The following is a 15,836-nucleotide window of genomic DNA, read 5'->3' on the forward strand; positions in this document are numbered from 1 at the left end:
ATGTTCTTTATACAATCAACATACAAGAAAACAGCTGGGTCCCAAATACAAAGCAAACCCCCAGAAAGACCAAACGAGTCCACAGATACTGACAAAAAACCCCTACCTCCCCAAATTTTGGCCACAACTGAGTCATCAACAACCGCTGACTTAGTTTCTTGGATAGCCATAAAATGAACATCGAACTTCGACCGAATACTACTCAGCCACCTAGCCTTAGCATCACCCCCAGCCCCCTTATATTAATGGATAAGAAATTCATGGAAAACCACCATTAATACCTTCATTTATGATAGAGTCCTTCACCATCTTTTCTGCATCCTGGAGATCGACTCCTAATGCTGCCCCCAATTTGATAGTAGCCGCTACTTCCTCGATTAACCTAGCACCCGATTCAGCCTCTTCATTCAACAAATCTGACACCCTCTCCGAAGGAATCTCAGCAGCCTGATGACCCGGCTGCGAGTTGGAGCTCCGATTCAGGTCCAAGGAAGCCTCAAGATCCCCATCGATACCCGTCTGGCCAATTCCTGTGCCGTTCAAATCCACAATGTTCTGAAAAGAAAAGGGGCCTTTCTGAATTAGCTCATCCAGGCCAAAAAGGTCTTCCTTCTCAACTTGGGCTCTAACCCTCTTCTTGGGTTTGGACTCCATAGGCGAGCCCATAGAAGCCGGCCCACTTTTCCCTTTCCTCGTTTTGAAGCTCCTGGCCCCACCTTTTTTACAATTAATAACTTTGTTAATACCAACCGCCTCTCCATTGTCCCCACTACCAAAGTAATGACAAGAAGAAACCGCCACCGACATTGAGTTCAAAACAGGATCACTATTGTCAGGACATTGACTGTTCGAATTCTCCCCCATAACCTTGGAACCCGAAACGTCTCCTCCTTCAACTTCCAGCTGATCACCACCCCTGCCGGAATTCACCATCTCCGGGGCCTCCTTTTCCGGCGACAATACCTCCGGATCCAAATCTCTAATGCAATCAGGCAACCATTCGCTATCATCCTCCGACACCCAAATACGGAAAACCTTATCCTTCCATCTCAGGCTCACGAACTCCTTCACTCTGCACTCATTGCCTGCCAGAATCCCAACACTCTTACCAGACAAATCCGACTCTTCTTCGACATCCGGTGGAACGTAAACCGTTTTGCCAAATAAATCCCCAATCTTCCGAAAAACCTCCGAGCCAAAAAGATGAACAGGAATGCCTTGGATCCTAATCCACACGATACGTTCCACAGCTAACACTTGACCCACCCATAAGTCCAAACTCGAGAACCAGGGTCCCCATAGGTCCTTGTTACTCAAAAAAGTCTCGGCTTCCTCCGAGCTTCCGAAAGACACCATCAGAGACATCCCACCCAGATATTGCAACCTCACATAACTCACCTTACCAATTCTTAACAGACGATCAAAAAAGACTAGGGTGTCCAGGTCCACTGTTCGACCAACCACTGCCTTCCCATGCAAATCACCAAATGCCCTAACCCTGTCAGGAACCACCACCGACTTCTCTGAGATGCCAGGGAAACCATTCAAAGCCCCCAGAAGGACCCGCACCGGACGGCTTGGGTTTCACCACGTCACTAAACTACCGACCGTCCCTATTAGCAGCAAAGGTAATATCTCCTTGCTGATATGAACCCCCTCCTTGACCTCTAGTAGCCTTTGGCTTAACCTGATCTCTAACCACCCGACTGTTCTCAACCGCAAACCGAGCAATATTCACTATGAGTTTGAACCCTCCCATGTTCACACCATTCAACGACTTCTCCAAATCTTTCCAGTCACGAACGAATTGGAAGGAAATAAAACCGAACCTGTTGCCCAACTTGTCTCTTTTTTTGCAATGAAACTCCGATACACCTCCTAAATCTATGCATGAAACTAGAAAGCTCCCAAGGGGTGCAACCCTCTGGGAGGTTTGAGACGAAGAACTTCGTCACCGCAGGTCCCTCCATGCCGAATATCCTTCCACGTCGAAGCCGCCTGAAGATGAAGAGACAGAGAAGACACCGCCGGAACAACACAAACAAAACAGAAAAAGACAGGGAACCTACCCTAGAAGGCGAATGGATTCGGTACCGGACCAAATAGAATGAAAGGGAGACTCAAGGCGACTCACCGAGACCCCCTCGCACGCTATTCCGACGAGTCCACCGTCGTCGAGCACTTCCGGCGGCCTAGGGTTTTTTAGGTATTGGAAGGATGTATGAATGTCTCATAAGATATGGCATAAGATGCTATGATGTTAATATGTTGTTAGCGAGGAAATGTATGTAGGTTGTCATGTATAATTAGGGTATTTAATTGGTGTGGGTTAACTAATTGTTGACCTGGTAAATGAATAAAAGGTGTTTTTGTTGGCGGTTCAAAATAAAAGGCTATTTGAATTAGGGGTGTATCAAGAATTCGTTTCGATTATAAGAATTCGAATTCGAATTCGAATTCGAATTCGATTCAATTCGAGTCAAGTAAATCGAATACGAATCGAATACGAATTTATAATTTCAAATTCGATTCGATTTGAAATTCGAATAAAAATTAGACATTTTTATTTATTATTTTTATATATAATACATATATAACTTTTATTAAGCTATACTATAAATTATTTCAAAATTTTTTCCAAGTATTAAAATTACTCATTATCAAACCTACTACATGACCCATAAGTAAAACCTAGGTAACAAATCTATCAATAGATTTCTAACCATACAAATATTAACTTGTAATGTGGAGTGATTATTCCCGACTTCTCGTTTTGAATTTTAGACTTGCGTTACTTTATTTGAAACTTTTTAATGTGATATCGTGTTTATAGCTGCTTTAAAATTTATGTTTCATTTTCATTGTTTTTTACATGTTTTAAAGAATTTGAATTAAATCGAATTTATTCGAATTCGATTCGAATTCGAAATTTTAATCGAATACGAATCGATTATGAATTAGGTTTTTTATTCGAATACGAATTCGAATCGAATTCGAAAGGTTTTAATCGAATTCGAATCGAATACGAATTCAAGGAAAAATTAAAATTTTTCGAACAATTCGATTCGAATAATTCGAAAATTCGATATTCGATTCGATGAACACCCCTAATTTAAATTTTAAAGAGGGTGCATTGAAAATTACGAGAAAAAGCATTGGAATCATGAAAAAGTCTACAAAAGTATTAGATAGCCTGCAGAAATGATATTTACCATCAATTAATTTTTGACCATTTGGTTTGTCTGCAAAAGATCAGAAATTACATTTATACCATCATTTAGTTTTTAACCATTTAGTTTATTTAATTTTATTATAAACATTACGGTCAATTTTATTTTATTATTTTATGACTATTGATTTATCGTGAAGTTCTGGAATTACTTTGCTTTACTCTTAGCAAATACGTAATAAGTTTCAATATTTTTCATTCAAGATATTTTAATTAAAGACTAAATATTATTTATATATCTTTTAGAAATCTGATACATTCACGAGTGTATGGTATATTGGTATACCGAAAGCTTAAAATTTAACCAGCATACGTTTTTTGAATGTCAATATAAAATTTTATTTAGATTCTATATTCTAATAGTTTTAATTACCTCACTCTACTATAAAGTAACACTGAATCAGGGAGTATGCATGATGAAAAGTTGATTAACAATTTTGTTTTAAAATATGTTATAACTAGCAATAACATTCGCGTACGTTGTGGCGCGGATAAATCGTAAACATCGAATGAATTAATTCAAACGTTATGCGATGCGTTAACCATATGAAAATGTGCGTTAACCATTGCGATTGGATCAAAACGTAAAGTAAATCTAGTTTATTTCGTACAATCATACCGTATTATATGTGATCCAACTCATACATAGAAAACATAACGGGTATACAGAAAAAATTGACACGTTTAATCAAAAAGGATTAATTAAAGCTTTTGAAAAAAATAAGAAACCACAATTTGACTCCACTCGGTTGGAAACAAAATTTACGAAACATCCATAAAATAAGACGACAAACATATTATATTTGACCTAACTCATTTCCCAAAAAATTAACGTCCAATCGTAGACCAACTTGAATTTATACCAAAACGTACATAAAATATGCACGTAACAATATTTTTTAAACGAAAACATATTGTATTTGACCTGACTCATTTCCAGAAAAAGTTTACGTCGAAACGTAGAACAAATCGAATTTATACCGACACATACATAAATATACGCACGTAAAAATTTAGTTTTTTTTTTAAGTAAAGGAAGTACATGGGTAAACTAAAAACAAACTATTAGTAAAAAATTTAATACGTTAAAAACGTTTGTAAAACCATGCCAAGTTGCACCAATGTCGCACTGCCAGCGACCACCAACAGCGCAAAAGCTTGTAAAAATAAAATAATAAAAGAAAAGTAAAACCAGACGAAAAAACGTTGAACCCCATACGCACGTTGTGGCGTGTTAACTCGCAAAATTTAAAACGAAGCGTAAAACGAAAAATTTGCTAGAGATGAAAAGTGTGGGGGACCAAAGTTGAAAATAAAAAGTGTTAGGGTTAAAGTTAATAAGAATAAAACCTTTGTGTTAAAAGTAAAAAATCAATTGCTAGAGATGAAAAGTGTGGGGGACCAAAGTTGAAAATAAAAAGTGTTAGGGTTAAAGTTAATAAGAATAAAACCTTTGTGTTAAAAGTAAAAAATCAATGGGTTAAAATACAAAAATAAAAACCTTCGGGTTAGAAATGGAAAATCAACTTTTTTTGAAAAACCCCTCATGCATAAGATACAACATAATAAAGCATCAACATGTTAATAAATTATAGTATGGAAATAGACTTACAAATTTTTTAGCCATGTAAAATTGATTATTTTTCCGTATTTACTTTTGTTTATGATTATTACAGTTACGCCGCAGTAATAAACTTATATTTCAAGGGTCATTTTTAAGGCTCATTCTATACGCACCCCCCTGTTTCCTGATTATACCCCCCTTGTGAGAGGAAAACTGTCGGTCCCACGCAGGCCCCACCTGTAAGTATGTGAGAGGAGAGGGGTGAAAAAAGTAAATAGGGGGGGTGTAGAAAGTAGCACCCCATTTTTAATTGTCACATGCGCAAGTTTTATATAAGACCATGGGTATGGTGGGGCTTGGTTTGGCTTGGATTAGGGCATTTGTTGACACGTGTAATGGGAGCCCCCACCACTTAAACCCATGCCCATGGGGTATGGTGGGGTTTGAGTTGGGGGCATGAGTTTGGTTTGGCCATTGAGAGTCTGTCATGTCATTTACTAGCCCGCCCCACGCCCGGCTTCAAACCCACGCCAATGGGGCCACATCCAAACCCACGCCCCAACGCAAGCCGTCGGGGTGGTGGCTTGGGCGTTTTCAGCCAACCCACGCCCCAACCCAAGCCGCATACCCCACAACCTAACATATCACAAGGGGCCTGCGTGGTTTAGCGTTTCTTTTTTTTTTTTTTTTCATAAAGACACTAGATTAGAACCCCGTGTATTACACGGGTTGAATAAATGTAATTTTATATATTAAATAATAAAAAAAATTATATCTTTATGAAACTCGTATATTGTATGGGTTAAATAAATGTAATTTTATATATCAAATAGTAAAATAGTTATATCTTTAAAAACCAGGTGTATTACACAGATTAAATAAATGTAATTTTGTATGCTAAATACTAAAAACGTCGTATCTTTAAAAAACCGGTGTATAATCGGGTTGAATAAATCTACCAAATGATAAAAAAAAATTACATCATTAAAACCCCCGTATATTACATGTGTTGAATAGATCTAAAAAAGAGTTATATCTTTAAATCCATTTGTATTACACAGATTAAATAAATGTAATTTTGTATATTAAATACTAAAAACGTCGTATCTTTAAAAAACTCGTATATAGTCGGGTTGAAAAATCTACCAAATAATAAAAAAATATACCCTTAAAAACTCCGTGTATTACACGTGTTGAATAAATCTAATTTTACATAGCAGATGATAAAACAATTATATCTTTAAAAACCTCGTGTATTACACGGGTTATATAAATGTAACTTTGTATAGTAAATAATAAAAAAATTAAATTTTTAAGAACCCCCCGTTTTACACGAGTTGAATAAATATAATTTTGTATAACAAATAATAAAAAAGTTATATTTTTAATATATTAGGATAACATTTAATATTAATTTATTATTTATATATTTAATATAAGATAAGTAGGAAAGAGAGTTATTTGTTTTAAAAATATATTAAAATAACAATTTAGATTTGAGGATAATATTTTATTAAAATATGATAAGATTTAATATTAATTTATTTAGTTAATATAAGATAAATATAGATTTGAGGATAACTTCAATGAATGAATGACACGTGTCTAAAAATTGATTTCTTATATTATAGTAGATAGATTCATAAACAATATCCCGTTGCAACGCAATGGTTAGACCATGTGTAGTGGAAGGGGAAAATAATGCCCCCAAGTGTGGGCATTTTACGCCACGTGGCGGTCCAGTCAGCAAAGGGGCATTATTGGGCGTTTTAGAAAAATGGGTGTAGTGGGGATGGGGCATTATTGGGCATTATTGGGGCATTAAATAAAAAAAAAGAAAAAAAAAAGAAAAAATCTTATTGGATAGGACAAAGGAGATGAAATGTGATTGGACAAGGCAAAGGGTGTTAGGGCGTGGTTTATAAAACGCCAAACGGGTTTTTTTTGATTTTTTGTATAAAAAAACGCCCCATGTAATGGTACATGGGCGTTTTCAAGCGTTTTTTTTGAATTTTTTTTAAAAAAAACGCCCCACTACACAGGGTCTTAGCGTCAACTCGTTTCGTTAAGTACAAAAGTCTTAATTTTTAAAGACAAAGGAGATATTGAGTATAAAAATACAAGACAAAATTTGCAATTTATTCTTAGTTTTTACAACACTCAATATATCAAATGTATTAACTCTCCTCAATTAAACAAAAAATAACATAAACAAACGGAGTTTGTGGTTACTGAACAGTCGCGACTGTTTATCTTCAACGTCCACCTCTGGCTTTATTTATAAATATTTGTGCTCAAACTTTTCAAGCTCCATCATCGTATTTTCAACATCAAAATATTAAATCTTATCGCTCTCAGGTATTTACTTTTTGTTATTTCTATTTGCATGATAAGTCCAGTCGGTTTGATTCACCTGTAACATATTCATATTGTCCAATTAAACTGCTATTCTATTGTTAAAGCTACTTTACATGATTATTAAACATTTGGTAAATGTAGTTTATAATTGTTTATCTGATTGAGAATGGGAATTGTCAATGTGATTAAAACTGGATTTAAACTTGTTTATGACAGGTATTCTGTCTGATGGAGGGAAGTTCATTCGAGGGCGATTGCGAGTTCTATTCTCCACAAACTATTGTCTTAGTTGGAAGAAAGGGTAATGGGAAAAGCGCAACGGGAAACAATATTCTTGGAACAAAACTATTTAGATCTGAGCGTAGTTCATCTGTTGTAACAACTACCTGTGAGTCGAAATCAACAACATTGAAAGACTGCCGGAAGATAAACGTGATTGATACCCCTGGTATCGATATTAACTGTGGTAACTTTTTGTATGATTTGTTGCAGTACATAAAATAATGGCAAATTTATAATCTGTTACTAATTTTCTCTATGTGAAGAAACAGAAGCAGAGATTTTAGGTTCTTGTGCTGATACTAAATTTACTGAGGGGATTATCAATATGGTTGGGGATGGTATTCATGCATTTCTAGTGGTCTTGTCAATTCGTAGTCGGTTTTCAACAGAGGAAGAAGCTGTGATAAGGAGCCTGCTGAAACTTTTTGGAGGAAAAATTTGTAATTACATGATATTTGTTTTCACTGGTGGTGATCTACTTGAGAAGGATGATGAGACTTTGCAAGGTTTCTTACATGACTGTCCTGAAAAGTTAAAGGTTGCTAGTGTTCCTTAATATGTATATAACTCTAGATTTGATCTTACTTGTTTTTAGTTTGCTTTAAAAACATGATATATATCAAATTCCTTCTAAAATTTGATAAACGAACGTGTATTTATTATTCCAGGAATTCTTAAGGCTGTGTGAGAATCGGTGTGTTCTTTTTGATAACAAGACAGAAGATCAAACAAAAAGATCAGATCAAGTAGAGAAACTTTTTTCAGTTGTAGACATAATGTCAAGAAAGAATGATTGGAAACTATACACCATTGAGATGTTCACAGAATGGAAGGTGAAGTTTGTTATTTTTCATCATTATGTTAGTACCTATTGATGCTTGATAGGTATAGAGCTTCTAATTTTCACCCAAGTCAATACAATTATTACTTGACAGAAAGAAACTATGGAACAAGCTGAAAATTCTCAAGCCTTGAAGGAGTCCAAGCAATTTAACGAACTGGAAGTATCAATGCGGACAGATCCGATGCATAATGGGCAGTTGAAGCGAATAATTGAAATGGTATTATAACATGATTAATGTCTTTTACCATTTGTTAGTACTTAATCTGTCACTAATGTTATATAAATATTTCTTTCACTAAAAGTTAATTAATAGTATACGTTTTTATGCTTATTAACCCAGGTTGAGCCGAAAATGAATGAGAGAACTTTAAGTCTTGAACGACAATTGGCAGAAGAGCGGGCTGCACGGTTGAAGGCTGAAGAGGATGCTACAGTCGCTCAACAGAAATCAGATGAGGAGATTCGTTATATAAGAGAACAGATAGAAATCGCCACGAAGAGTCGGAGGGCTCTACGCAATCTCTCTGAGATCAAGAATGCCTTATGTGTTATCTTGTGATATCTGATTAGTTAACAACACACTAGTAAGTGGTAAGTTGTTCAAATAACGGTTTCTTGTTCGAGTGTTGAATGGTTCTGTCTACAAATGTTTGTTACTTTTGACCTTAATTTGAGGTATCTTTTGAATGTTTTTACATTGGTCTTCTGATGTGCACATAAAGTTCAACCACCAAAGACTTGAAATGGGACAAAAGTTTTGTGGTAAAGAATTGACAAAGAACTATAGAAACTGGACAAAAGTTTTCACCAACACTCTTTTAGGAAAAAAAAAAACTCTATTTATCATCGGCCCGTAATAGATTAGATTATTTATATTGTTTATATTATTAGATATAAATATGTAAATGAGTTGATGTATATCTCTTCCTAGAGGAAAGGTCATGTAATATTTATAGGGATTGAGAGATCAATGAAAATCGAGGTTTACATTCTATTATGGTATCATACCTAAACAACCTATCCTAACCTTACGGCAATCCTCCCTGCGTCGCTACAGATTTGTTTTTCTGATCAAGAAACCCTACCGCCATTCTCACCTTACCACCGATCTCTCTCTCCCTTCTAGATGGCTGCTCCAATTCACCCAGCCTCCACGGTTAATAACATCCGGACCTATATCCCTGTCACCCTGGATGTTGATTCCGGTCACTACACTACGTGGTCAGAACTTTTCAAGATCCAATGCAAATCCTTCCAAGTCTTTGATCATCTGCTGCCTCGACCCGCATCTTCCTCGGTAGGCGACAAAGACAAAGCTTCTCAGTCTAAAACATGGGATGGCTTGGATTTCATTGTTTTACAGTGGCTCTATGGACCGCACTTGCTAATTTGTTTCAAGATAATAAAGCCACTCGAACGTTTGATCTCAACAACTGGTTCGCCAATACTCATCTTAGAGCATTCACATCCAATCCATTAAAAATATACATACATTCCACTAAAAAACAACTCCTATATCAATATATTTCCACTAAAAACAAATACTTTTTCTCTCTCCTTTTCAATATATATTACATTTTCTCTCTCCTCCACTCACAACCACTTTCAATATATATTAAAAAGTATAGGGGGTGAACAATGTCCCCCCAAATATACAGATGAACAGTAACATTTACTCTCTCCTCCACTCACAACCACTTTTTATACTTCTTATATTTTAAAAAACCCCCACACAGATTTTGATGGTTTGGATGAGAATGCTCTTAACCAGTTTTCATCCATGTCTCCCTATTGTCAGGCCATGAAGGTGATTTTCGACCAATTAACCAATGTTGTTCTGCCATCACCGATGAACAACTAGTGCTCTAGATTCCCACCGGCCTTACCGAGCCTTATGAAAGTATCCTACTAATCATTCAACAGATGAAGCCGCTACCAGATTCTATGAGGCTCGGTCTCGATTGTGCATGGCGGAGAACCGTAAAAGTAACCAAGCGAAACAATCGGCTCAAATCCCACGTGTCGCCTTCAATGCATCGACTGAATGAGATCGAGAACGTGACCGTGGAACCTCGCGGGACACTCGGAATGAATCAACTGAGCGCGGTCGTGGCCGAGGCCATGGACGCGGCCGTGGGGCTGCAGGCAGAGGCCGTGGCTCATATCAACATCCTTCTGGTCAGCCATGGTTCCAAGTATTGGGCTAGTCTGCAAGCAAAAATGTCACCACCTCCTTGGGCTGCTTGGACCGTACCTCCTTATCCCTACCCTACGACCCAGAAGCAGAACAACAACGGCCAAGGATTTCTTGGCCCCGCCCCGCCCAGAATTACATGGCTCGTCAGACTTCCTTGTATGCAGGCAATCAGATGACTAACATTAATCAGGCTCTTTATCATATGTCGCTTCATTCTCTAGATCAAAACTGGACAATGGACAAAGGTGCGTCTGACCATATGACCAAATTCTTTACTAATTTCTCGACTTTCTTTATTAATGGCATTTTCGCAATATAGTTGGTAATGGTGACGCCATACCCGTATGTGGACATGGTAACCAACCCTACCCGATTCGTCACCCCCATTTAAACTATTTAAACTGAACAATGTCCTTTATGTGCCATCACCGTTACTTTACAATTAATAATCAAGTTTCTATCAAATTTGACCCTTTTGGTCTTCTTATGAAGGATCTTAAGACCCGGACCCATATCCTATGAAGCAATACCTTAGGGGATCTCTACCAACTCAATAGTCACCAAGTTCACTTCTCCTGCAACCTTTGGTGCTATTACTCAAGACACTTAGCATCAACGACTCCAGCATCCTGGCTCTAATTTACTACATTCACTAAAACAATCTAGTTTTATTAATTGTGGTACTTTGAAACCTAGGTTTTGTCATCGTGTGTGTTGGTAAACATATCAAATTGCCTTTTTGGATTTTATTAATTCTACTTCTTTACCTTTTGATATCATCCACAATGATCTTTGGACCTCCCCAATTCTAAGTAATAGCGGTCACCGCTGTGATGTCTTGCTTCTTGATGATTATACGAACTTCTTATGGTCTTATCTAATTAGTAATAAATTACAAGTATTCTCTATTTTTACTACTTTCTCAAATTACATTGCATCTCAATTTGAATGAAAAATTAAACAGTTTCAATGTGATAATGGAAAGGAATATAGCAACTCCCAATTTAAACAATTTTGCAACCAAAATGGCATGCATTTCTGTTTTTCTTACCATCACACCGCTTCCCAAAATGGCAAAGCTGAACGAAAAATTCGTTTAGTTTACAACATAATTCGGACCCTTCTTGCTCGATCCCATCTCCCAAACATGTATCGGCATCACGCCCTTGAAGTTGCCACTTACTTGCTAAATATTTACTCTAGCAAACTCCTCAATTACCAATCCCCTACTCAACGCCTTTCCCTTTGTCGCCTATCTTATGCACATCTACGTGTGTTTGGTTCTTTGTGTTATCCACTCATACCTCATAAAACCATTCACAAACTGGAGCATCGATCTATGTCATGCGTATTCCTCGGTTACCCCTTCGTATAACCACGAGTACAAGTGTCATAACCTAGCCACAATTATAATTCTAATAAATCGTCATGTAATCTTTGACATGGCCACCTTTCCCTTTGCATCTCAACTAAAACCATCACTACATACCTACAATTTTTTCAATGATCCTCTCCACGCACTATATTGGCCACATACCCACTTCCCTACCCCTCAACGTTCCAACCCAGCTTCTCCGGTCTAACCCACCAACTCTACACCTCCTAACTCCACTACACCTTACGACTCACCCCTCTTTTCTGTCCCGCTCACAAACACCACCCACTTCTTGGCCCAATACCCAAACATCCATCCCTGACCCAAACCCAACACCTCCCGACCCGTTTCCCATGTGGTCTGATCCGGCTCCTCCAACCGTCCCCCTTTATTACTGCCCCCACCTCCAACGTTCCATCCTGCTACGTCAACCCGTAACATACGCACACGTTCAAGGGACAAGATCTTTAAACTCAAGAAACCATTTAACCTCTCCACGTCTACTAACACTTCCATCCCCAAAACTCCTAAGACGCCCTGTCCACACCGGATTGGTACCATGCCATGACTACTGAATTTAATGCCTTAATTAAGAGTAAGATGTGGGAATTAGTCCCTAGAACACCTAATATGCACGTCATTCGTAGTTTGTGGTTATTTCAGCATAAGTTCAGGTTAGATGTCAAGCTGGGACGATACAAGGCTCGTTTAGACTGTGATGGTAGTACTCAACAGATAAGTATTGTTTGTGGTGAGACATTCATTCAAGTTGCTAAACCGACAACCATTCCGACCGTTTTGACCCATTGCCTTATATCAGTCTTGGTCGATACATCAACTGGATGTTACTAATGCCTTTTTACATGGGAACTTGAGTGAAACAATATACATGTATCAGCCGATGGCTTTTTGGCATCAAGATTTTCCGAATCATGTGTCGACTCCAGCTCAAAGCTAAGTGCCGACTCTGGTACTCTATTTGATGACCCGACCCTTTGCCGCAGTCTTGCTGGCGCCCTTCAGTACCTCACCTTCACTAGACTTAACATCAGCTATGCAACTCAGGAGGTGCACATGCATATGCACTCTCCTCGGTTGGATCATTGGAATGCGTTAAAACATGCCATTCGGTATCTTCAGGGTACCTCTGTCACACCCCAACCGATGGCGCCGGAAATATCGGAGTGAGACGAACGAGATTGCTCAAGACTTCATAACATTAATTGTGACAAGTATTTAATAAACAAGTTTCATTTCATTGATAATAGTTGTCTAATAAATACATGGAAAATTCAAAGTACAACATTTGATGAACGAAATACAACAAATTTAAATAATCAAAATACAATGACATCATTAATAGTCTAAGTGCGTATCTAAGCATATCCTACTAGATTCCATAAGCATCAACATCAACAACCTGCAACATGTTTAAAAGCATAGTTCAATACAAGTATTGACGAGTATACAAGTTTGATACATAGCATAACTATAAAAATGATTGAAACAAATCCACATGGCACACCTAGTTATCAAGATTAATGTAAAACTGGCATGCGAATAACAAGTCAACCCTCTGATTACCGCAAGTATAAATGAATGAATATAACTTAACATGACCTCACATTTACGGGCGGTGCGTTACTCGTATAGCGCTATACATGTTAAGGGGAGACTCGTACGAAGTTAATGACAAGTTTATAACATAAGAATCACCTAGAAACATGAATCAAGTATAACATATTAGTATGAATCAAGTATAACATATTAGTATCACATAAGAATCACCCAGAAACATTGGATTGTTTGTGTGATTGCATAAAAGTATAAGTGATTGGGTAAGTTGAATAAGTAAACATATTGTACCCAAAAATGTAAAATGAAAAAGGGTGTTCGAGTATACTCACAATATTGCAAACGCTTTCCGATTATCCGTGAGTGACGAGTTGTTTATAAATAAGGAATCGAAGTCAAGGTCATACGACGTTTATGAAGTAACTAGATTTGGGATTTAGAATTTGAGTAGAAGAGAATGTTATGCATAAAAGTATATCTAGTCCAAGTACTCGTTTTTGACACTAAGTTGTATGTGATTTCATGGGTTCTAGTTTGCCCATTAGAATCATCAACGAGAGACTTAGATTCGTGGATAAAGTAGCCTGTTTATGACGAATAACCATTACTCGGTTATTATCATAAATTAAGCCATGTTCATATATATATATATATATATATATATATATATATATCTATATATATATGGTTATAATATTAATCCTAAGCTAAGTCCATCATAAATTTCATAGAGTTCATGGAAGTCAAGCATGGAGGTATGAACACATCATTGTACAATTCACCACTACACAAGTCATCACGAGGATGATTCGGATACATATCAAGTAGCCAAGTAAATCTTAACCCGAGTGAACCACCAGAACATGGAAAGAGTTAACTAAGTGTTGGAGGCTAGACGGGGTTATGTTACTTTGAAACTAGAAAGCTACTTGGATTAACAAAAAAACATCAAGTGAGATGTGGAACAAGTTAGGATAGCCAAAGCATCCAAAGTTCACACTTGCATCAAACATAAGTCTTGCCATATGAACTAGGGTAGACTTAAGTCTAAAACCCTTTCAAAAACAGAAAGTTTAGATGTGTTTGCACCTCTTAAACTCATAAGAATATACTCCTAACAAGTCTCATTAACCTTAGATGGGTTTAAGAACACTAAAAAAGTGGGGAACTGGGTAACGCTCTTAAAAATTATTTTTTTCTAAATTTTTTTCGACGCCTTTTTTTATAAATACATGTAGAAACATTTTTAATAAAAAAATCAAAAACTCAAAATACAAAAAAATGTTTAAAAATATATATCTTATAAAATTAACTTAACATGTTAAAAATCACTTTAAAAAAAAATTCAGCGCTTTTCCTTATAAAAATGGGTAGAAACTATTCGAAATAAAAAAATAATAATTTTTGTAAAAAAAATTTAGGCCCTGTTTGTTTGCATCTTATTAGCCTCTTAATACCCCATGTCTGACCGAGTCAGATGTCAGATTGTTTGTTTCATCCCTCTTAAAACTTACCCAGCCTCTTATTGGTCTCTGACCCAGTCATACATTGAAAGGAGTCTGACCGCTAAACTTTCCATCAAATACCCTAAAAACCCCACACCACTTTTTCTCCCCTCTTCTACTCATCATGCGTCTCCTTCCCTAGGGTTTTTTTCCTTTGCAAATTTACAACAATCTGTTACAAAGGAAGCATCAAAGGTATGTTCTAATCACTTTAACAGCTGATTTTGTTGATGTTGTTGATGTATGTAATCTTTGTTCTTCAATTTCGTATACGCCCTGTTGGTTGTGCCAGTTCATCTGTGATTTTAACAGCTCATTTGTGGTTTGGTTGTGCGAGTTCAGCTGATTGCAAGTGCATCTCTCACCCTCTTACCCACCAGCCACCACCGAAAACCCCCTTTTCGGAGCTGGAAAAAGATCCCAACCATCACCATCCTTCAATCTCGCACAACCAAACAACAAATCGAACCAGTTGATAACTCGCTGATTGTAATAATATGAGCATATTAGGGCCGATTTTCGTAAATACTCTGTTTGGAGCATTTGTTTTTCAATTTGTGGTTTTTTTTGCTGTTAGTATCTTCTTGTTTCAATTAATTGCACTTTGGTCTTGCACAAAGTCTTGAAACGGTGGTGGTGGTTGAATGAATAAACCAATGGGAAAGTGCTTGCTATTCTCTCATTTAATGGCATTAAAGTTTTTTTTTTCTTTCATTAAAAATATCAATTTCTCAACTGCTTTAACGTTATTCATTTATATCAATCATTTATTACAATTATGATTTGGTTTTCTACTCATTTATTATTTAATGTATAGACAGTTTGATTTTTTTTTTCAAAATGATATACATAGTTTGATGTATAGACAGTTTGATCACCAAAGAGTTTATTATTTGATGTATAGACA

At 36.7% G+C, this 15,836-nt stretch overlaps 1 protein-coding gene across 2 annotated transcripts; it reads left to right on the plus strand.

The window, feature by feature from the left end:
• The first annotated feature begins 7,019 nt into the window (after nucleotides 1-7,019).
• Nucleotides 7,020-8,970, plus strand: LOC110902671 (immune-associated nucleotide-binding protein 9). Of its 2 annotated transcripts, none has more exons than XM_035979911.1 (6): nucleotides 7,020-7,151; nucleotides 7,368-7,617; nucleotides 7,697-7,971; nucleotides 8,102-8,266; nucleotides 8,369-8,494; nucleotides 8,618-8,970. In XM_035979911.1, exons 2-6 carry the CDS (start codon nucleotides 7,380-7,382, stop codon nucleotides 8,834-8,836), a joined length of 1,023 nt encoding a protein of 340 aa, XP_035835804.1. In that variant the 5' UTR covers nucleotides 7,020-7,151; nucleotides 7,368-7,379; the 3' UTR covers nucleotides 8,837-8,970. The 2 variants fall into 2 exon arrangements, with proteins under 2 accessions (XP_035835804.1, XP_022004848.1); XM_022149156.2 differs by having other exon boundaries at nucleotides 7,703-7,971.
• The last annotated feature ends 6,866 nt before the right edge of the window (nucleotides 8,971-15,836 follow it).

This window comes from Helianthus annuus, chromosome 2 (assembly GCF_002127325.2).
Source record: "Helianthus annuus cultivar XRQ/B chromosome 2, HanXRQr2.0-SUNRISE, whole genome shotgun sequence".
Lineage (NCBI taxonomy): Eukaryota > Viridiplantae > Streptophyta > Magnoliopsida > Asterales > Asteraceae > Helianthus > Helianthus annuus.

Bases quoted from the DNA above. Each gene is read 5' to 3' on its own strand.
- LOC110902671 (XM_035979911.1), top strand. From the start codon at position 7,380: ATGGAGGGAAGTTCATTCGAGGGCGATTGCGAGTTCTATTCTCCACAA. The intron at 7,618-7,696 runs GTAACTTTTTGT...CTCTATGTGAAG, and splicing joins TGGTATCGATATTAACTGTG to AAACAGAAGCAGAGATTTTA. The intron at 8,495-8,617 runs GTATTATAACAT...TTATTAACCCAG, and splicing joins TGAAGCGAATAATTGAAATG to GTTGAGCCGAAAATGAATGA.